The sequence below is a fragment of the Falco biarmicus genome, chromosome 4, assembly GCF_023638135.1.
Source record: "Falco biarmicus isolate bFalBia1 chromosome 4, bFalBia1.pri, whole genome shotgun sequence".
NCBI lineage: Eukaryota > Metazoa > Chordata > Aves > Falconiformes > Falconidae > Falco > Falco biarmicus.
Window position 1 is genome coordinate 49,424,128 of NC_079291.1, and position 24,291 is coordinate 49,448,418.

Below are 24,291 nucleotides of genomic sequence, written 5' to 3' on the forward strand. Positions count from 1 at the left end.
ACATAGAAAGAAGGAAGTTTTGGAACCGAGCTCCCAGAATCGATTTCTGGAGCAACATCTTCACTACACAATACAATTTACTAAAGGAATATAGACTTGGGAGTGTCTTTGCAAGTGGCCAAGCAGCCTACCTGGCTTGAAGTGCTCAGCATCACTGATGCCATCTATCAAAACTACTTTTGCTTACCTCAGCACTAGACCACGCTGGATACTGGTTTTCATTTTTTCAGTCAAGTGTTCCACGTTAGCCTAGAAACAACAAAAGTCTTTTTAATGAGCCATAGAGAACTCTAGAACGTCTTTAATGAGCCTATGTATCCTGTGAATTTCTGTAAAGTATTCCCCACCATAAAGTACTATGTACAAAATCAAATAATGAACAGGTTTTTGGAGATCCAGGATAATATACCGTGTATAGCTATTCATCTTGGGCTAAAACTAACTTCTTCCTCTACATCACAAATAACTGATTTTAATAGCAACACAAAGTCGTTTTTTGTATGCTGTACTGATACAGCACCAAGTTGGAGATCCTCAATATACATAAAAATATAGAAAGTGCCACAAAAGATCATAGCTTGTCCTTACTCCCAGTCCTTGCAACAGTCTGTTATAGTTACAGCGATGTACTGCTGTGCTGGTACTCCCGTGTATGAAGCGAAGAGTACATGCCACTGAGAAACGAGTGGGGAGGAATTATGATTCACTTCACATCCCTTTCCTTTCAAGAAATTTCAATCTTTTTAGCTTTGTATTTGTCCATGACCATAGCTAGGACCAACTACCTCGGAAGCGTAAAATCCTCATAGTAGACAAGTTCCATATCAGCTTACACCCTAATCTCTAATCCTTAAAGCCAGAGGTCTTTGTTTTAGGAACACCTCCAAACATGCTCTGAACAGCTGCGGTATCCAAGTCAGTATCTAACGCACCTTACGTACTGTTTGGTTCCTGACCTGGAACAGCCTTCTCACACAATGAACTGAGGCAATATCATAATGGAAAAGGTGGGTTTTTTTCCTTACTTGTTTTTTTTCTTTCAAAACTGCCCAGGTCTGTTCATTTACATGTAATTTAAATTTGAATCAAGACTACAAATTACACAATTCATCTCGTAGTGTTGAATGGCTAATACAATAATTTTGTCATTTAACTGAAGCTGATGCCAAGAATAACTGGGTATATATTCCTTTATATAACATGGCATAAGATCCGGCGTCATTATATCAAAGCGCTACAGACTTTTAAATACAATCTAAACTTTCTTTGTTGTTACATGAGCCGTTTACTTCAAATATACACATTATGAGATATATATATATATATACACACACACAACTATTTTAGGATCTACTGAAAAATAAGGAAAACATTTCTAATGCTGCATACCTGGAGCTCTCGAATATCAAACTGTTCTTCAAAGATATAAGCAGCATCAGCTCCTGCTGCAAGGGCCCCCATATTAGCCAGATAACCACAATAACCACCCATGGTCTCAATGATGAAAACACGACGCTTGGTACCACTGGCTGATTGTTTGATGCGATCACATGTCTAATCAAAGACAAGACATTGTAAGTTTAAATTAAATAAAACCATAACAATTCAGTTTTGGTTTTTTTATGTCATGCAACTTTACATCACTTTCTTGTAAAAGAATTTATAAAAAATAAATCTTTAAAAACTGCAAAATAGAATAACCCATTTAACTACAATAATTACCAAATAAAGTAATTCTTATAAATCATATACTGAACACCAGAGTCAAATTGAAATGTTTTGCTATTATCAATGCTTATTTATTTGCTTCCTGCAAACAGAAAAACAAGAATTAATTTTGATTTATGCGTGGAATTAAAAGTAGTGATAGTTTTTTAACAAAGACAGAAATGGATATAATGGAGCTTTTTAACCAATTCTGGCATGAATAAGTTTCTCTTCTTTGCTTTAACTCAATTCGTTACTGAAGAGTTTGTTTCTTCTTAGTATTGATTTTAAAATTCACTGCATTCCCAACCATACTTAACAGTTACAATTTCTGAAACTTAAGTCCTGAGCATGTATAGCCCCTATTGTTTACTTTCCAGCAATGATATCCCCATAAATACTACTCTTTCAAGCCCTACTGGTGCATTTTTCAATGATTTTTGGGGTTTAGTAATAATAACTTAATTGTATTTATATTTACTTTATTTATTAATAATTCATTTGATTAATTACAATTAAGTACATAGGCCTTAATGATTTTCTGAATGAGTAACTGCAGATGCTGTAATATTTAAGGTATTTCTGTTTCACAGATATTTACAACCAAACCTTCGTTCAGCTAACTGAAAATAATACCTCAAGCTGAAATTAACACTGTGAGCAATATGGTCTTTAAAAATACACCTAACAGACCACAGAACAAATAATTAATTGATACATCAGAAAACTTAATAAAAACCTAGGACCTTTAACAAAAAAAGGTTTAATGCATTGAGGGACTAAAACCACTGTATGCATTTATTTAGGTCCAGCTAGCAAAAGACACGTTATTTCATTTATTGTATTTATATACTTGCATATGTGTATGTTGCATATACGCACACCACCATGATTCACATGAATTTATTCTGCATATAGACGAACACTGTTACCCTAAGCAGAAAGTATCTCTGTAACAAACTATGTCACAAAAGCCTTGCATTGAACTTCCAGTTGTTTTTTCGAAATGGCTTTCTGTCTTTTACCTGTCTTGGATTTTACAATTCCTCAAGCACCTTACTTTCCCCTTCCAGATGTGGTTTCGTAAGAATTTTTGCACAATACTGGTTTCTGGCACAAAGTAAACAGTAACAAATTTATAAAAAAAGCCATTACTTGTATTAGTGGCAGGTGTAGCACTGAACCAATTTTAACTCATTTTAAAAATCTTGGCTTTATACACTGAAGTGATAAATACACATGCAAAGATCCCCTTCATTTTGAAAACCCCAAGCTTTCTAAAAGTGTTCTCCAACTGCTGCTAGTAGAGTGACATTTTCTGCCTTTTAAGAAGCTCCAGGTTCTAAGCAAGGATGTAAATCATTAGTTGCTTTTGGGACTACCCACTTTAGATTTATTTAGAAGGTTTTCCATCCTTGACTATACAAGAGACATAGTAGAAACTTTCTACTATTCTTGCTTTCTCAGAATGACTGTGACAAAAATACCCTAATACAAAAACACCACAGGTGGATTTTAAAGAAACATTAATTCATATACTACTCCATAGGCTGAAAAGGCCAAAGCTCAAACACCTGATGCTTTCAGAAGCTTTAAACCTGAAGACATGGTAACTCTTTCTGGAGTACTCTTTGGAGCTGCATTGCTAGTTGAGCTTTCATATGAACTGAGCCAGCTTCATGAAAAATCTGATACTCAAAACTTCACCAAATCAACAGTGTTCTACTGTTAGCATAAACTAAACATTCTAGCCATAATGAAATTCAATAAGTACAACCACCTTTATTTTTTTATTGAGACCATTACTGAAAGCTGTACAAATTGCAATTAAAGATAATAATGAAAACAGTGAAGTAAGAAAAAGCTGCAATACAAGCAATTATTCCCCCCCCCCCCCCCCCATTATGTTTTCTTGCTTTCATTTTTACAGGTGCATCACAATTAGAAGTGCTATTAGTTATAATTAGCAGACTTACCTACTTCTATAGATGTCAGGTTAAGGGAGAAGCAGCTAATGGAGTGCTAAAAGTACCTGTGTCCTGCCCATGAAAATAGTGCTACAATTTACCTACACTACATCTTAGGTCATCTTCACCCCAGGAATGCTGTATTGCATCTCCCAAAGACCAGGCCACAATATATTCTGACACAGCTCTTTCAATTATCTATATATAATTTTCACTCTATAGAAATAAATAATACTGTATCAGAGTGGGGAAAAAAAAGATGCAGTTCTCAAACCCTTGGATCTCTATTCTGATTTTCTTGGCCAATTACTTTATAAGTAGTTACCTGGATTGATAATGAGGGGTTTGATAAAATGCAGAGCTGTTCAGAGGTTTACTCATTTGTTTACATTAGACCTTGACTCAGGTCCCTTTGCTGTGGCTCCAGCAGCCTCAGTAGGATAGTGAAGAGTTCATAAAACAGTTGTACTCAATGGAAAAAGTTATGGCAGAATAAAACTAGAAAACTGATTGTTCTAATTGTAATGGAAAACTCATTCATAGTAAGTTCTGGCCTCAGACAGAAACAATGGCAGACTTAAGTGCTTATGCATGCATTTATATGCACTTAATATGTGTTAAACCTAATACAGTCTATAGGATTATTCATGTGTTTAGTGTTAACCGTGTACTTAAAATGCTCTACTACACTAAGCTCAGTCATTAGTCCCTGCAATAAATGTGGCATTTATTTGCAACACATGCGCTTTCCTCTTTCACCCACCCAAGTAATGCTGAGGAGCTAAATAAGATAAAAAACAAAATAAAAGGAAGCAAAATATTTTATTCTCAGTAAAAACAAATGCCCTAAGCACTAATGCACCAGTCTTGGATAACAGAACTAAGTCCCCAAAAGTTAAACATATAACATTATTAATTTTTATAAGGTTAACCTTTAATGAGTTTTGGCAAACTTAACTATAAACCATAAAAAAATAAGACAGTAACTGAAGTATTTTAGAAAACTTGACATTTCAAGTGTCTTTAGGTATCCTCATCTTAGGCATTTTACCAACTTTTAAAGATACGCGTTCTTACCTCCACAATAGCATTCAAGGCAGTGTCAGCACCAATGCTAAAGTCTGTGCCTGGTACATTGTTGCTAATAGTAGCAGGCAACACACAGATCGGTACACAAAACTCCTCAAAGCGGGAACGCGCCTCCTGTAGCTGCAGACAACTTTCATAGGCCTGAAGCAGTGGTACAAGTATGAGTGATACATTCCTTGCCTTTGGATTGCTTTGCTAGTGACTCCTTGCGTGTGATGGTAAATTTGGCTGTCCATCGGCTCCAAGTAAATGCAATTTAAATACAATTGGTGAGATTTCCTGGAGGGGATATCCTGTACATACCACAACAGTGCACTGGGGTTGCATTGGCACAATGCTCTTTAAAGAAATGCAGAAGATTAGTGCATGTTAATACAGAGTGAACGTGAAGTGTGCACAGCAGAGAGGTCTGAAGCAGTTGGGCAGAAAAAGACAGCACAGACTGGAAACCGTTCCACAAGAAACCACTGAGAGAACAAAGTCTGATACATGTTATGGAGTTTAGAAAGTTAACTAGTAGAACACCTACAACTTGAAGGGAACGCTTAAAGAAGCGTGCTTTTTTAAAAACTATGTTATCCTATAAAGTCAAGACATACATCTATTTCCACCAAGAGTAAGGAAAAAAAAGTTTTGCCCATGCCTTCCAAGAGCCTATCAACATCACACATCTGCCTCTACGCACACACACTGGACATTGGCCCGGAAAAATCCAGGAACATGTGCAATGGATGAGTTAATGAAGTTTGCAGGTACAGTTGAAGGATTCTTTGGAAAGCAGCTGTAGGTCCTTGGAAAGATTCCAAACATTACAAAATAAATCATCATTGAAAAGTATTAGGTGTTCTTAATGGACATCAAATGAATACTTAAAGGTTAAGAATTTGCTGCTCTTTTAAGTCAGTAAAAATATTTTTTAGTTATGTTTTCCAATTCTTTCTAATCTAAATTAATCAGCATCTCTCACGATGTGTGGCAATTTTTCAAACTACCTATGTAATGACTCTCCACAAGAAAGCCTGATTACATAAAATGTTACATTTTTCTTAATCTTTCTCCCAGAAAGGACCGATGTTCACAAAAGTCTCATCTTTTCAATTTCTGAAACCAACTCAGAGAAGGAAACCATTGCAGATCAAAATTAGATAGCTATCAAGCTATTTCCACAAATATCTATACAGTGACCGATATAAATAATAATTTAGGAGAAAATAACGGGGAAAAATCCACCTGTGAGAGTTCTGCTCTCTAGGTTTTTGTTCTAGAGAGAGCAGATCCTGTTCAGTGAGAGGACAGGACATATGGCGATAGGTGCTAAGTGCAAACTGACTTTCTAAAGTCTATCTCCACTTATTTCATAAGTGCAACTTTAATTAAGCTCAGTGCTAGGATGCATTTCCAGTTTAAGTCTGAAACAGTCTAAAAGATTGCACTTTCAGACCTGTAGTTCTGAGAAGCAGAGCAACAAATGGATTTTTTGATTTTTTTTGAGTGGATGAGACTTCACTGAGAAAATGTCAGTACCTGACTAGCCACCTCAGCTCAGTCAGGCTGCTTTGAATTTTTACTCCTACTGAAAAAATAAAGACATACAGTGAGTCACAGTGGTTTGGCAAAACCACATGGCTTCCTGGAGATCTGCAAAACATGAGTTTCTCTAAAAAAGTTTTACATTGAGACTTTTGGGAAACCAAGATGAAGGGAGATTTAGACCAAAAACTAGCATAACTGGTTAGTCTGCATTTATGGTATGTTAAGATGCAGTTAAGGTATGTTTTACTTGCATCAAATAAAATGGCAGTATTTAATGCAAGTGATTTCAGCAAACACATCCAAAGACTACCTTCACCAAGCATGAGCATTAGATATGCAACATCTTCACATCACTGCAGCAAAACATGAAAATGTTTTCAATAAAGGGTCACTTTACAATCACAAAGGGTAAGCAAGTGACTGGTCATTTTAGTAATTACTTTACCACTATTTTTTTAAAAATAAGTACTACAGTAAGATCATAGAGGGATACTGCACTATGTTGATAATTTGGTTTAATCATTTCACATCTTTTTACTGTGTTTGTGTTATTAAAAAGGGTATTGCCATAACCAAGGATGCTTTATAAAAATACAGGCAGTCAAGCAAAAATTGTGGTTTGTTGACTTTTTATGTTGATCTAAATGCAAATGCCCATTGAAAGGGATGGATTTACTGCCCTAGCTCCACATCCAGCTGTTGCTAGGACTTAAGTGGATGAAAATTTAATTGGTTAGCTGGCTCAACCAGGCTAACTTTCAGCTTCCTTGTTCAGATTAATGCAGAGCCACACATGCTAGTGCCAGCACTGGAAGGGTACATGAGTCCGTGTTTTTCAAGGGAAATGCATGGAGACCACATTAAGGCAACCTAATAGTAGCTTTCTCCACTCAGTGGCTGTTTGCTATTCTTTTTCTCACACAAATGACTGACCAACTGGTACCCCCTTTCCCTTTGTTGAAGGGAAAAGGCAGATTGTCAAAGAAACATGCTGGCGAGTTTTAGCCTCTTCCTTTTTCAGGTTCTGTTTTTCTCCACCTCTAGCCAATACCTTTTTCTTTTCATTTCCCCGTTTACTTCTACATCTCCTGAATCAAATGAATATTCTTCCATACCTTGTTCTGGTTTATTGCACTTTCCATCAGTTTCCTCTAGCCCATGAGTAGGCTTTGTTTTCAAATTAAATTTTCTTCCTTTCCACCCTCCACGTTCTGTAGCTGAAAGAGTCTAACCTTCTATTAATTCTGCTTAATTACAGAGTAGGTTTCTGCTTTTTAATTCCACCTGCAAAATGTATTCCTAATGCCTCTTTTTGATTATTGTCAGTAATCCAACTTTCATTTTAAAAGAAACTTCTATCCTTCATGGTTACGTAGGAAAAAAACTAACATTTCTTTATTGTGACATACCAGAGGTCTGCTATCTGAACTAATACTCTATTCATTTCACTGGATTAACAACATGAAGTTGCGAATATTGGTATTTTCATTAAGCTAGTTATTTTACTGATGCTTCTTTCATAGAAAAGTCAAAGTTCATGTCCTTATCCTGCAATCCTAAACAATTTATTTTGTGTGTCTAGATATACAAGCCTTAAGCACACCCTTTTCAGGTACAGAAACATCCAGCTTTCCCCAGGTATTTTATATTGGAGTTTTCATTGACAATTGTTCACACTAATATTCTGAAAACAGAAATAAAAAATACAGCATATCATAAATTTAAAACACTATTCAAAAGACAAAACAAATTCTACTATTCAACTGATTATAAGCTTATATTTTAAAACAAATATGGAAAAATTGGAACCTTTCGAGATGGTCACAGAATCTGCTGTAGAATCTAAATTCTAAATGTTAAGAAGCGTACCGTCCACTACCTAGGACTCAGGGAAAAGCAGAGTCTTGCTTAATCTCTTACTCAGATGTTATGTACCTGTTAACCTTCTATTGTTTTTCTTTTTAAATGCAGCATCTTCACACATTTTATCTGCAAGTGTCTCAAGGTACCATTTACATGCCTTGACAAGTTTCTAACAACCTAACATGGCCAAGTGTCTAGTAATGCCAAACACTAACAAGGCCTCATTACCCAGCAGAAGTGTACTTACCTTACTAAAAGTTATCAAGAACACAGAAGGAAGAACAGTACCACAGAAAAACTAAGTGTAATGACATTTTGGTGTTCGTAAGAGGTACTAATCTGAGAGCACTGAAAGATATGATGCGTTTATTGACCTAATAGTAGCAATAGGAATAAAAATGCTATAAACTAGATATAATGGACATTTATGTCCATCTGCTGCTTTCATTTACCACAGTTAATTGTATGACCTGCATTGAGCCCATCAGTCACATTTAATAGGGCCACCATCACTATTGAACCTGATCTGAACATGTGACATCGGAATGAAAGGATACATTCTTCATTATCAGTTTCAGTGACTTGTGCCCAAACAATCAAAGCAGACAACTGACAAGATAGCAAGCAGAAATGTTTCCCCAACACAAAGTTTGCGCGATCCCAAAAGAAGAACCAACTTAAATTTTTCCATTGGATTGAAGCTATATCTTGCAAAGCCACTACATTTCCAATTTTATTTTACAGAAAAATCTAGACAAAATAAAATGCAAAACCAACATGGAACCTATTAGTAAAAAAAGCCATCGTTTAGAAGTTTTCAACTACTGTATTGAAAATATGGACATAATAATATTATCTAATGAAGGCAAATGGTATCTAGAAACCTACATATAAAGCAAAACAGCAACAAGGAGAGAGAGACATTGACTGACTATTATATATCTCCTCTACACGAAATAACCTACAAAAAGAAGTCAGTTAGGTAAATAAAGCTTATGAAGAAAAGGAAAGAAGAAAAGTAGGTGTTATGCACAATCATTTTACTCACCTTAATTTGTGATCAATCGTTTTGGAAAGATATTTTTATTTACCAGAACTGGAAACAATATCAACATTTATAACCTAAGTTGTCTATAAAGAGTACGTTCCAGAGAAATTTTAGTTAGCTTAGTCTTGTTCAAGGCAATTTCCTTGAACTGTCCAAAACTGACATTTCCTAACTGAAGTGTTTATTTTGTTGGAGATAAAAATATTTATTTTTGCACTGTAAAAGAACCAAACCAAATCATAAACAAACAGGTGAAAGTTACGTTAGTGCTTTTGACATTGATAGCATTTGCAGAATACTTCAAATTGCTGGAAATAATATCATCATTTTAATCTTCAAATACATCTAAGTGGTACAATAACTGACAATTAATTTTCAAAAGCAACTTGAAATATTTTTTCCACTTTACATGACTAGTACGCTCACTGTTTTTCACTTTTTAAATTGTACCTCAATATGTACAATCAGTGAAAAATTCTACATCCTGGCTCCAGTGTGGCTGGAGACAAAAAACAGAAAGTACAACTTGTAAAGTAATATGGCAATTCACTAAGTTTTGAAATAATTCTGTTACTTCTTTGTAAGTGAAAATATAAATTCAGTTTTGAAGACAAATGCTTTATGAGGTCTTTGTTGTGTTTTAAACCAACTACAGACACTTCAATTGTATTTGCAATATATATGTGTCTGCATATTAGGCTGAAAAGAAAAACAATTGAAGGAAGCGTAATACTACTGCTATTGTTTCACAGGCAAAATTATGTCAGAATATATAGAAATGGAATTGCTTTTCTTAGCAGAGGTGTGATGGATTAATAGTTCTTAAGTGATTCAAATGAACTGTAAATATGCATGTCTGACAATTCGATTTGTATAGTGTTTGACAATGCTTTCTGTCCAACTGAGTTTAGTAGTGATCCATTTCTAATTTATATCATATCACTGGAATTTACTTTTTAAAAAATACTTCATAATACATCTCAACTCTTTTTTGTTATATCTGTTATTAGTAGAATTCATGTAATTCCTATTATCAGAGAAATATGGATCTTACATTCTCTATTAGAGCAATAAAAGTTACATAAATAAGGATCTCTTTTTGAACAGAACATTCACTCACCATTTGTTACAGCTAGGTATACTGATATTTTCATATAATGGGGATTTTTTTCCCCCTCTACGGTGCATCAAATGATCATCAGGTCTTAGCTTTAGGTTTCTTTCTTCCATATAGAATAGGTATATGCCATCTTATTTTGTAGTTTACAAATTTTGACATCATTGCAGTTTCAGAGGACAGCTAATGGAAGCATTTGGGACCCTAAACATACTTTTTTTTGAATAGGTATCATGACTGTGGCTGTATCAAGTAACTATGTAATTTTCCAGATTACATTTCCAAAGTTCTGGTCTATAAAAATATCCAGTTCTAGCCAATTAAGTCAGTTTTAACCAGAACTACTTTGTTAGTAAAGTGCACACACCAGAATAGACTTACATCAGTGATAGTGTTCAGAGCAGTATCTGCACCAATGCTGAAATCTGAACCCGGTACATTGTTGGATACAGTTGCAGGAACCATAACCATTGGAACACAGAATTCGTCATATTTCTCTCGGGCAGCTGACAATTCCAGAAGTCCAAGGTACGCCTGTTGGGCACAGGCATTGGGTGAAAAATTAGGATGAATAAAATAAGGGCAAAGTCGGGAGTGATAAAATGGATAGGGCCACAGGGGGAGCCATTTCTACCACAGCACACTTCAGCAAGTCAAAGCATTAAGGAACCACTAAAATCTAACACACACAAAAAAAAAGCATTAAAAACAGGTATACATTTGAAAACAAACAATTAATAGAGCATTCATTTTCAAGGGAATATACAATTTAGACATAACAAAGTGCTTCGTACAACACAAACATACTGCAAACTAGTTCCCCGATTTTCAGGTACTGTTACCCAATTAAAACCTTAATATTGCTGAATAGGGCTATGCCTAACAGATTCAAAAAAATGGATGATTCAATCCTTATCAAGAAGCAATAAGCATGGTCTTCTCTGGGAACTGTTGGCAAAATACTTTCCTGAACTGAGATTTCAAAAATGTTTTATTGTGGTAAAATAAAATGAACGTGAACTACAGGGGAAAAAAAGAAAATAATTCTCTAGATCAATTACAGATTTCAAAATGCACTATGGGAGAAAGAGTGGCTTAAATAAGGGACCACAGTGCAATTACTACTAAAGGTCAAGAACTTCTGCAAGTAAGTTCTAAGTATTGATACAATATAGACTCGAACTTCCACTACTGAAGTCAGTAATTATTTTTTTTTAATGCAAAAATACTATCATGTGATCTCACCTTATTTATCCATTTATCATATCCTGTTTTGCAGCTACTAATCATTGTATTGAATGTCAACTTTCCACAGAATCAGTGATTGACAATACTTCTGATACTGAACATTCTTTGTGTTGTATATCAAATATAGTTATAAACAAATGCACCTTACATGACGATTGGGTAAAAATGAAAATAGTCTATTTGTTTTGTTAGGAATTCTACTCTACTCTACACATAATTAGGCATTTCAGTGTACCTCAAATCCACCAATAACCATAAGGGCGTTAATGTTGTTAGTGCGCATCTGGTCAGCAATCTTCTCCAAATATTTTGCAGGAAGAGTACTAAAATTATTAAACCAAAAGAAAAATAAAAACAATTTACAATCTACAGCAATAAAAATTTCTTACTAAGCTGAAATAATAAACTGAGCAGGCAATGAAATATTTTTCATTTTACATATTTATCCATACAAATAATTCTTCCTGACAACCAGTAAGGAATCATGTTAACTGTAAAGAAACCTCAGGTTTGCAATCCTTTTAGCTGTAAGGACCTCAGGAAATTTTTACGCTGAGGTCCTAATTCCCATTTTCGTTTTCTCTTCAGAGCTGGTACAGTACTGTAAAGATAACCAAGTTGGTTAACAATTAAAAAAACTCCAACAACTGAGGACTTAAAACATCCTGTGGAAGGAAAACAGCATGGAATCATACACCGATTATATAAAATACTAGAATTCATCATATCAATTGGCAAAATATTGATGTTACCGTTTTGTACCAAGAATTGATCCTCCTTGACCAGTCCAGCCTCCAACATCTCCCCAGCTGATTTCCTTTATCTTTGAAGAAAAGTAAAAAAATGAGATTCAGTTAAGTAATTATCCAATTACTTCTCTTGACATGCAGCAAACACCAGGTACTACTTAATGTAAAGCTGTTGGAACAAGTTGCTGGGACACAGACAGCACCAAAAATGAACTTGGCATAAAAAGAAAACAGCATCAAGAGGCAAACTTAATTTCTCTTGAATTCTTAACAATCCTTTTCCATTCTGTCTATTTGTTTTTTTCTTCTCCAGAACATGATGAACCCTGCCTCCTTGTGTCATATCATGATCCTATTTTCACATCCTCTTCTACTGAATGTGAATCACAAAAATTTAAAACTAGGTCTCTGAAGTTAGTTTTGGGACCTATGGTTCCAGCTAGGCATAGAAATCATAAGTCTTGTATCCAATTTCTCCTCAGTATACCAACTGATTCTTAACATTTAAAACAGGGGATCAGAAGAATCTAACTCACCTGAGGGGAGAGGCAGGGAAGCTTCCTCCCCCAACAAGCACCACTGCAAAGTTTCTTACAGCAAAGGAACATAAAAGCAACAACTTGCCTCAAAGAATCAGTGATTCTTCTGTTATTCTGTGGAAAAGCCACCATATGCTAAACATTGACCAAATTTTGGAGGTAGGATTCATGTGAACCAATTCTGTAGCTCTGCAGCATGTGATTAGCAATACTAAAGATAACTTAATCTATAGACTTGAATAGTTGAGAAATACAGCTACAATTTGGGTTTAGTATACCATTTTGAAATAAAACAACTTACAGAATCAGTTCCACAACAGTTATAACAGAACATACCTTCTACAAAGATAAACATTAAAAAAAAAAAAAAGGTGGTGGTGGTGTGGGATGGGATACATGCTACTATGTAACACATACATGTAATTAATACTCACCTTCCCTCTAGCAAAACCTTCAAATCCATCAATGACAGCAAACATTTTATGGCCTTCAGTTATGCCAACTCTCACTGCAGCCCTCACTGCAGCATTCATTCCAGCTGCAGGGGCACCAACATTTAAAACTGCCACATTAAAATTAGTCTGCAAGAGAAAAATAATATTTAAAAAGCACTTTAATTTCTACAGAAAGGTTAATTTGTCCATCATACACAGTTGCTAAATACTGGAATGTAGGAAAGTAAAATTTCAAATCCCTTCAGCCATCCAAAAGTTGAAAGTAAGTAGGAGATACCTACACATATTTCCTGATCTGCAGAATATCACATACAAACAAAAAGTTTAAATAAAGAATGCTTGTTTTTAAATCAGACTTATATCACATTTTCATTTGGTTTGTAGGTTAAGTTATTCAGTTTCTTATACTGTAGCTCCACTAGGTTCAAGAAACATAAAATACGCTGCATTATTCAACCAGTTTCATGTGATCAAAGCAGTAATTTTTTCCAAAACCATCCAGAATAGCCAAGAAAAGAGCAGGAAATTATTCTAGCACTACAGCAGTTAGGTATGTATCATCAGTACCATGCAAAGCAGAACAGACAACAACTTTTAATTAAAGCACTGGCCAGGATTTTAGAGCAGCTGAAAATACAATAGTAAACAGTAGCATTCAGCATCTTTCACAGTACCATACATTTTCAGATGATGGCAGTTTTTAAAGCATTTCCTAACGCCTCAAAGTAACTGTGCTTATATACAGTGTCTCCCCAAGTTTAATGAGTATTAAAAGTAGCGGGTAATCTACTCAAATGGAAGTCTAAGAGATCAAATATACATTTATAATTTAAACCACAGGCAATGTAAGAGAGAAGGTTCTATTTAAAACATAACAAGAAATAATAAATATTTTGGTATATAATGCTTATTCCATACCTATGCATTTAGTCCCCATTTATATTGCTTTGTTATCAATCGTACTCTAAAACAACTACATCTAAATGGATGTAAGCATTACAGACTGAATAATACAAGTGGAGAAAATAATGAAATCTAGCTACAAAATACTATTAAAAACTTCTGTCTTGTTACAACATACCCAACTCCAAAACCACAAGAGTTTTAAAATTAAGAATGTTTTCTTTAATGGAATTACTACTTTGTACTGATAAATCCGGTAGCATTCAGATCACCGATTCTTTTCCAGAGGAACAAGTTTCAATACTTGCATTAAAAAGAAAAATATAACAGAAGACATTACTCATAAATGTGCACTGTAAGGGTAAACAAAGCAAGAGTGCTACTGTGTGTAACACATTAATAAGCATCTTTGAATTAAATTTTAACTTCAAAGCATGAAATGCAGGTCTGCTGTATATGAAATATGCCTTGAAATAGAAGGCCTATTTCCAGATAAATCACAGGCCAGTTTCTTTGATTAAGAAATGGTCAGCTGGTACAAATCAATACAGGTTCATTGACATCAGTAAGTGTTAATTTAAAACAGATAAAAATACAATCCATTGCCAGAAGATGTAGAAGGATCTGCAATTTATTAATTTGGTTTTATTTTTACAGCTTTGAAATTAATACTGAGAGCAAAATGTAAGTAAAGAATTAAAATTTTACACCTTTAGAAAATTTAAGCACTCTCTATGACTTTAGCAAACAATTTAAATTATAGCAAACTATGTAAGCAAAATGCAAGAAAACTTGACAGTCTGATTTTATACACTAAAATTCATCATGCTTTAGGTCAGCTAGATGACCTTAAATTGTTGGTAACTATTGGCATGACAGAATTATAAGAAATTGGTACAGAATAGCTCGAAGTTACTAGCTTTTTCCTGGAAGATGGGAATAAAACCCCAAAAAACCAGAACAGTTGTTAGGTAATGATCATGGAATCTTTTCCAATCAAAAAAACCACAAAAAGAGACCTAAAACAGAACTTACATAGTTTCTTTTTTAGCTCTGGCAAAATCAAAGGATTGTAGAAAAATGCAAAGGAAACACAAGCAGCATATCTGTGTGCAGCAACATTGCTGAACCAGAGTGTTCAGTAGGCTCCAGTGATCCGATCAGCTTAGCTTTTTCCTCAATTCCTGTGACATGCACATTTCATTTACTTTTTAATTCCCATCCAACCCCTTTTATTGAAGCACACAGATTTGGCTAATGTGGTCAAATCCAAGTAGTTAATAATTACATGCAACCTACATTTCCTTCTAATGCCATCCATCACAAAAAGATACGGCACAACTATTTTAAAACAAAATACAAAAGCCGAATGCTAAATTTGCTAAATTTGCAGTGGTACATACAAGAAACACAAAACGAAACAACAAACACCTGATCTAGCAAAGCAAATGTTGAAAACCCACCAAAAAAAATCCTGAATTCTTTGATCTCTGGAAGGTCAAACTTAGGTCCTTTTTTTTTTTTTTTTTTTGGGCGGGTGGGAGTGGGTGGGGTAGAGGTGGAGAACAAAGAAAAAAATTAAACTAGATTTATTTTATCGTAGTCTCCTTTAATGCCCCTATGACTTCATTTGTAACCAAGTTTCCTTTACTGTGCGACACTGACATATCACACAGTAATTTTTAATTTTTGTGAATTAAAACGGCTAGTTGTGATTATGTTACTTGTTCTCAACAGAATTTCCGAATAGATTTCAGCTATTCAAATAATCTTTTCCTATTTTCAATGCAATTTTTCTTCTTAGTAATATTGAGAAGATACTATTAATCATTACTCAAATGTTTAATTGGAACAGAAAAATCCAAAAAACAAAACAGTAACATAATCATGCAAATAAGATAGCAAATCATCACAAACCACAATTAAAAAAGGAATTAACCAGTGAGACAACACAGTCACTATGGTCAAAACCAGAATTATTCAATAAATCTTTCTGCCATTATAATATTTAATTAACTTTATAAAATATCCTATGGTACAGGTTTGAAGAGAGTATTAAGGCAGAATGAGGAGAAGATATTTGCTAAGATACCCCAAAAGCAGGATGTACATTGTACACCCAAAAAAAGGCCCTTACCTTTGGAAGCTCAGCGTCTGGTTTTTTGTGCGACAGCAATTTGTAGGTGTTAAGGTTGTTTTCAAAGCTCCTAAATAAATAAGAAAATAAGTAAGCTAAATAAAATGGTAAATTTTTTAACTCCTAGTTGTTTTAAAGGAACACTTGCGTTTTTCAGAAACCTTTAAAAACAGGTGTGTAATGTTAGCACCAAAGTTATTACAAATGCAAAACACGATAAAAACTGGGAATGAGAGAACACTGGAAAATACTTAATCCTGTAAGGTAATATGGAAAAAATATAAAATAACTATATAGCTGGCAAGTTAGTTTTACAGATCAGGGATAAAGCATTTTATTATCAAATGACTTGAAACATAAAATGGTCTGTTGACACATAAGAGTAGAAAATGTCTCCTCCAGCTTTACTGTTGGAAAACTACCAACTACTTACAAACAAGCTCACAGGATTGGCCTCAAAATCTTGAATAAACAAACATAGGGTTGCTACTGTTCAGCTCATACAAGGCTGCAGCTCATTTCTTTGTGACTAGTACCAGTAAAGAAGTCTGACCCAGTACTGAACTACAGTAGTAGCTGCAGGTAAGAATTTCAATTATGCTATCTAAGCAGCTCTTCTTCCGTCTTCTCTATTGTTCTCAAATACATAAAAAAATATGGATATAAAGTTAATTAATATAAAACATGAAGTGCCAGAACAGCAAAGCAATTTGGCTTTTCTAGAGCAAACAGACTGATAGGAGTTATTGGCCATACCTTCCACGAAGCCTCACAGCCTCAACAAATCTTCCCTCATCCATGGCTTTCTGGACTTCTTGAGTCTTGAAAAAACAAGTTGATTGCTCAATATGTTTACAAACCACAGGAAGTTGAATATTTAATATATTCCAGTAAATAAACCATTCTGAAATAGCTTTCCAAAGTGAAAAAAGAAATACTGACATTTCATTAATTTATGAGCTACCTCTTATCATAGGATAAATTACAGTGGACAGAAGAACAAGTAGAAGTAGACACCTAAAACCTTCCTGGGATAAAAAAAAAAAAAAAAAATCAATGTATCTATTTTGCATTTTCTTTTTTCAGTTTAAGCTGAACAATTTTAGTGCAGAAACCTGACTCTTGTGTATGACACGTAAATGGATGCAAGAATTTGAAGAATTTGTTTTAGCAATAAAAAAAGAAGCTCTGAGATGAAATTTTATAACGATTTTTTTAAATAAGTGTATATTTCTTGAGGTTGGGAGTTTCCAAATAAGTAATAACACATAGAGAACACACATGAAGTTCATTATTCCCAAACGTGGGAAAGTGCTGCACACATTCCCATCAGTATTTTAACGACAACAGGCAATTATTGTACACAGTGGTCTGTTGTAGTTAATGAATAACTATAAATTGGCTTTTTGCCAGAAACTCACCATCTGCACACACTCCATCAAAGGCAGACGGACAGCCTGGTTTCCAGACAGGGACACGACACAGGCAGGGGTAGCTGGAGTAGCTTCTAAAAGGGCAAGCACAGCTTCCACACCCATACGACTTGCCTGAAAATAGATAATGTATGACTTGTTGAAGCAAGCGCTTAAAATCACAAGGCTCCCAATTACAGAAATGGTCATGATTTCTCTGTAAATCAAGCTGAAACCAATTATCCCTTGGAAGGTGAAAATATTGTAGCTGTTTAATACCCTTAAGTATGGACAATTGTTCTTGCAGCTTTGCTACTTAAACCTAATATAGATTCCTTTACACGAAGTGCTTCACTCTTCTGAATTCGAGCTATTCAGACAGTCAATGTGAGGCAATAATTGGATTTTTCAAGTTAATCAGGTAAAGAACCACTCCATCCCCAAATAAATAACCAAAATGTAGTTGTACTATGTGGCGCTGTGGGTAATTATTTCAGGTTCACTCACCAAAATTCTGTCAAAAGCTGAAGGGGTTCCACCTCTTTGCACATGACCCAAGATAGTTACTCGGGTGTCAAAACCAAGTCGCTGAACCACAAGCTGCAAAGAATTTCAAGATATAGTGGTTTTGTTGTCATCACTATTTTATATATGTATATATATAGTGTTAGCACTACTCTGCTTTACATGCTATTGGAACAATAAAATTCTACATATACTATACATTAATATGTCAACAGTAATGAAAATACTACAAAAGTTAAGCCAGTCTTTATTTTATTCCTAACCTAGACCTAAATTCCAGGTTCCTAATCTAAAGGAAGCTTTTATTTAATAATGGCAAAATAGTGGCTTAGATTGCAATGCTTTAACTACAGTTACAACGGCTTCACTATGTACAGTCCTCAGCCTTATAAAAACAGGTCTTAATATTATAATTAGAATACTTGACAGAAGTCAGATTATAGTGTTTTGTTCACTTCACGTTTAATCTATGTGCAAGATCACACACCCCAAAAGATTCTGAGTAAAACTTCAGCGAAGATGACTTTTAACCTTAATTGACAAAGCTTTTAAAACTTGCAGTAAAAATTATAGTTTTAAATAAACAATAATAAGCTATAAACTATATAAAAAAATAAAGTAATAAAACTATTTCATTCAGTCAGACTTTTTTCCATTTCCTCTGTTTACATACCAAATCTAAAATCACAGGAAAACATGTATTAATACACCTTCAGTGAGCTGGTTAGGACTAAGTAATGGATACCATAAAGCAGAAAAAAAGCCTTAGAAATTAAAATCCAGGGATAGATGATTTTGAAAATACAGTTTTTGAATTTTTTAACTGGCTGAAATTTGTTGCAAGCAAGTAATGTTTCTTCCATAAATGCATAAGAGCTATCTGCTGTATGCACACTTAACACTGCTTGGTGCCAAATTTTACTTTGTAAAACTGCAATTCTGAACTAAGAGTCAAAGATTACTCTCATGCTGACAGCTAGGGAAAACAGAACTTCAGAGGCACAGGACAGAAAAATCCCAGGCAAAGTCAAAGTGTCATAGCTTCTTTCTGCTGATGACCATTTTTCAACTTCTTTCCTTAAGGGACCCTCTCCATGAAAAGCAGAATAATTTCGGGTGAAAAGTTCTTCTTAATCTTAGACACCAATGAAATTTTTGACAAATAAACCATGTACAAAAAAGTGGTAAGACTATGTTCAAAGTAGACAGTATTATTTCACTGTGAAACAGAACATTATTAAAATTTTACAAAAAATAAAGTTAAATAGGATTGTAATTTCTGATTTGAGCTGATTTCAGACTCCATCAATTAAGGAACCATGAAGTACGTGTTTTTGGACTGTCGTCTTACATTACAAGGAGAAAACATTCCAATTAAATGATTTCCCTGGATTCAGATAATAAAGCACAAATATAAAATACAATCAGCAAACTTTGTGATACACTGCTTTACAGGAACAGATTTACTTTACAGAAGTGCTACTGTTAGCAACAAGCACCATCTAAAGAACGAAACGGAAACTGTATGGTATAGATGTTGACACTTACATCCTTAACCTTCTCTGACGTTATAGGTTTGTTGTGGCAGTCAATAGCTCCTTCAGCTACAATAATAATATTCAGCCTTTTCTTTCGTGCACGATTCTATAATAAAAATAAAAGCATATCAATGTAATTTAAAAAAAAATGAAAAAATTACAGAGCAATTTTGTAATCAATTGCTCTACGTTAAGCTGCTAAGATTTGATACTTGATCACTTCAGAGTTCTCACACGTTTTATCTTCATACATTCATACACTGATGAAGTGAAATGTCTTATATCAAATTAATGAGGAAAGGTACATACACTGCATATATAGCTATAGTTTTATGTAATCCCCAGAGTAGGCCATCTAATGCTTCAAAACAATTGCAGAAAGTCCCAATCACGTTTTTAAATCAGTTTTCAAACAAACTTCTGCAAAGGCATCAGGGAATCCCAAACACAGTGATAGATTACCTCTGAGAGCTTAACACACATTGAATCTTCCCATCCTTCTTCTGGTGGGTATTCAGGAATAAATACCCAATCTGCACCACAGGCTAAGGCACTAACAAGAGCTAGATACCTAATAAACATAAAAAAAGATTAGACATTTATGATTCAGATTTCTTGATCTTTCATAATTATATCTGTATAAGACACAAACTGCTGAAGATAATACATACCCACAGTGTCTCCCCATAACCTCCAGAACAAATGTCCTCTGATGGCTGTAAAAATAAGAAAGCAAATTAACTGCAATACTGCAACTCAAAACTTCAGTCCAAATTCTTGAGATCAGAACCTGGCATCAGGCAACAGCTTGTGTTTAGCATGCTTACCAAACACAGAATTCATTAGCAAAAGAGAAGTCCTATTAAACAATGTATTGAAAATTATGTAACTTCCAACACATAATTCATTATCATTACTACTTTCTTCTAAAACATGTAAAGGCAGTTAGGAGAGAAGAGGTTAACGTTCACTAGAAATATAAATTATGCAGACCCATAGTTAAGAACTGTAATAATACAGCTGTATTAAAAAAAATAATCACTTAATTGCTTAAATTTTATCTAGGGAAAGTTTATATACAAACAGATACTACTTAGTGCTATCCAAAGTGTGTCTGGATCTTCTCTAGAAGTGTATGTTGGGGAAAGACTGAAAACATTAAAGAACCAAAGCCTGCCCCTAAAGCTGACACAGCTTCTATGATCAGATGCTTGAAGTGCTGCCACTACAGGAATGATGGAAAAGCTGTTACTAAAAAACCAAAAGAAACCAGGACAACTGAACGCTGCAGCCCAAAGGTGCTTTTATTCCTGCTCTAGAAATATTACAAATACCAGTTACCTAATTTCTATTTAAAATTAACTTACACTCTCTGCTATTGTACGGCAATAGGAAACTTAAGATTTGAAGCATAAACAACTGTATATTTGTTGTAGTTTTCTGTAATACCACAAGTTACCTTTGAGCAGTGGTCATAATGGCATCCACAACCTCAATGATTCTGTGCAAGGCTGAGTCAGTACCTATGGTCATATCAGTGCCACAGAAGTCATTATCTATGGATCCAACCATTCCCACAATGTTAAGGTAAGCATACTTCTTAACAGCCTCTTCATCAATCTTTCCTGTAAAGAAGTATCCAGAGAAAGAGCTATAAGGTTTTAAAAAAACATAACCCCAACATTTTAGACACACTGCTTGGATGCTCTACTTTTGTAAATTAAACATATCCAAACATCAAATTATGTTCAGATATTTTAGGTAACAAGGTTAGTCAAAACTACAAACAAAAGCCAATCAAACAACCAAACAAAAGAATCCTGCATAGAACTCCTTACAGTAATGAAGGAAACAAGAGCTTTTCAGTCCATTTCAAAGTGCCAACAGATTATCAAGTTCTGTAACCAACCTTAGAATTGATGGTTTGGACTTAAATAGCATTCACATTGTAGTTTCGGTGTATGACGTGCAATGAAGAAGTAAATGATGCAAACTGGATGTGATTATGGACATATGTAAACAATCAAAAACCAGCCTTAAACTTTTAAAGACTTCTCTTCCGCAACACTGAAAGGCTCTGATTTCATGATTAATAAGCAAATATAATAGAAAAGCTACTATTCTAAACTTTAGTCTGTGTCTCCCAAGAGATCAGTGAAAATGCTGAATCATCCAAGAGTTCTAAAGGATCTCAAGGATGAAATACCTTAGTTGCTTAAGTGTTTAAAACTACTCCAGTATCTGTTGATGTGATGGTAGTAAATGTAACGCCAAATTTTTAATATGGGATTGAAGAACTATGTATCAGTCTGTTTAATGTCTACTAGAGAAAGTAGTAGAAACCATAATGATAAATGTAACTTAACGTTCAAAAAGACAAATACAGAATTCTGAAGAAGAATCAAAATGTTTTCTATGAATGTATACCATGCATTACAAACCTCTTCTAGAGTTCCAAACGTAACTTAATAATCACGTGAATAAGGGATATCTGGTTGACATATCTTACTTATATTTCCAAAAAGCCATTGACAAGGTCTGTTGCCAAAGGATTTTGAGGAAACTAAGTAGCCACAGCATAAGAAAGAAGGCTTTTGCAAATAATAAATAAATAATGTGAAACAGAGGGTAAAAAAATAAGAAAATGAGGGCAGTAGTAAATACAAGTTCTTGTATCTGAGGAAGGTAACCAATGGAGTTCTACAGGGATCTGTGCTGTTCAACTTACTCAGCTATAACCTAGAAAAGGGAATGAGCAGTAAGGTGCCAAAGTTACTGATCAAACTGAATTATTTGGGTTCTAAAGGTATGGAGTGTCTGAGAAGAAATGAAGACGACTAGCAAGACACAGTGAGTAGTAAAGTATCAGATGGAATTCATTGTAGATAAATGTAAACCAATATATGTGAAAAATGTACCCTAACACCACAAACAAAATAATGCTATTTTCAGCATAATAACACAATAATGCTGTTTTCATTAATAAATCAGCTTCAATGCTCAATAGCAGTCAAAAAATAAAAATCAAAATATTAGAAAATATTAGGAAAAGAATAGAGAACAAAACAAAGATCATTATACTACTGTGTAGATCCATGGTTTGCCCTCATCTTGAATACTGGGTGCAGTTGTGGTCCTCCCCACCTCAGAAAGGACATGGTAGAACTGGAAAAGGTTCAGAGAAGGGCAACAAAGATGGTCAAAGGTATAGAACTTACATATAAGGAACAACTAAGCAAACTAGGACTCTTCCATCTAGAAAAAGAGATGATGAAGGGAAAATAAGACAGCTGTAAAATCTCAAGTGGCATGCAGAGAGGAAGCAGGACTGATCATTCACTGTTCTAACATAAAAATTACAGGACATCAAATGATACTAGAAGCCAGCAGGATCAAAACAAACAGAAGTTTCTTCACAATCCTCATCATTCGGTGAAGCTGTAGAACTCCTTGCTACACAATGTTTTCAGGAAAAATCTGTATGCTTTCAAGGAGACTGTATGCATTAATGGAAGAGAAAGTCAGTTAAGGACTGCTAACAGCGTCTGGTTCAGGAAATCCTGAAGACAGAAATGGATGGAACCTATCAGAGTATTTATATATATGAATAACATATAGCAGCAACACAGCATTATTTATGCTTATTCTGTTCTTTAACACTTCCCTATACATTTTTTCAGATGCTATCAAAGACAGCTACTGGGCTGGATGCACTTTTAGCAACAGCCACTTAATGTTGTGATTGTGATCTTAAACAAATAGTGATACACAGGGCAGGAAAGCATCTTAATTTGATAACAAACAAGTGTGTAACTTGTTGCAGGAAAGGAATTACCATCTCAGCTTTGATATAAGGGCAAAAGGCTTTCCAAGCAGAAAGTTCCAAGTTCAGACCCTGAAAGTACTTCATAACGGGGAGAAAAAAAAGCCACACGGAATGTTACCCAGTAACTTATTTGGCCTTTTTTGAAGCTTTATGGTATGTAAGAGAGGATGTACAGAAAAAAAATATTACTTTATGAAGAACGATGTAATTTCTGAGAATGTATGCATTTTACTTTTGAACTTAAGAAATATCCTGTGGATATAGTTTGCATGTGTATAATTAGGGTACATAACTACCCTGGCAATTGGACTAGAAGTCTAGAAGGTCTAAATGCAAACTTACCTTTCTGCGCCAGTTCTTCTAGAAGTCCGCTCCATTCTTCACGGAACAGATTTGCACCGGTTAAGCTACCATCTCCGCCAATCACACAAAGATTAGTGATTCCTCTTTGAACCAAGTTGTAGGCTGCCTGCAGGCGGCCCTCACGGGTACGAAAAGATTTGCAGCGTGCACTACCAATAACTGTACCTCCCTAGAAAAAGGAAGTATAACAGTCTTAATTTATAATCCAGTATTTTAGTGACTTTTTAAAGATGGATTAATGGCGAATGGGTATTTTGTAGCATAACCTCCAT

At 34.7% G+C, this 24,291-nt stretch overlaps 1 protein-coding gene across 6 annotated transcripts in view; it reads right to left on the reverse strand.

Annotated features, from left to right (window-relative positions):
- The window catches only part of PFKP (phosphofructokinase, platelet), a 46,860-nt gene that overhangs the window by 4,259 nt on the left and 18,310 nt on the right, over window positions 1-24,291 (reverse strand). For 2 of the 6 annotated variants that reach the window (XR_008821828.1, XM_056338541.1), the window contains 16 exons: window positions 23,999-24,188; window positions 21,290-21,455; window positions 20,502-20,546; window positions 20,293-20,401; window positions 19,841-19,936; window positions 18,275-18,367; window positions 17,777-17,902; window positions 17,112-17,176; window positions 16,356-16,425; window positions 15,682-15,729; window positions 13,295-13,441; window positions 12,325-12,395; window positions 11,808-11,895; window positions 10,706-10,858; window positions 1,390-1,554; window positions 188-249 (listed from right to left, as the gene is read on the reverse strand). Coding sequence is in view for 5 of the 6 variants with exons in the window: in XM_056338541.1 (XP_056194516.1) it covers window positions 188-249; window positions 1,390-1,554; window positions 10,706-10,858; window positions 11,808-11,895; window positions 12,325-12,395; window positions 13,295-13,441; window positions 15,682-15,729; window positions 16,356-16,425; window positions 17,112-17,176; window positions 17,777-17,902; window positions 18,275-18,367; window positions 19,841-19,936; window positions 20,293-20,401; window positions 20,502-20,546; window positions 21,290-21,455; window positions 23,999-24,188 (1,694 nt within the window). In the remaining variant the exon portion in view is untranslated. Of the gene's footprint in view, window positions 1-187; window positions 250-1,389; window positions 1,555-4,751; window positions 4,905-10,705; window positions 10,859-11,807; window positions 11,896-12,324; window positions 12,396-13,294; window positions 13,442-15,681; window positions 15,730-16,355; window positions 16,426-17,111; window positions 17,177-17,776; window positions 17,903-18,274; window positions 18,368-19,840; window positions 19,937-20,292; window positions 20,402-20,501; window positions 20,547-21,289; window positions 21,456-23,998; window positions 24,189-24,291 lie in introns of all 6 variants that reach the window. The other 4 variants (XM_056338545.1, XM_056338540.1, XM_056338544.1 and 1 more) reach the window with 4 other exon arrangements.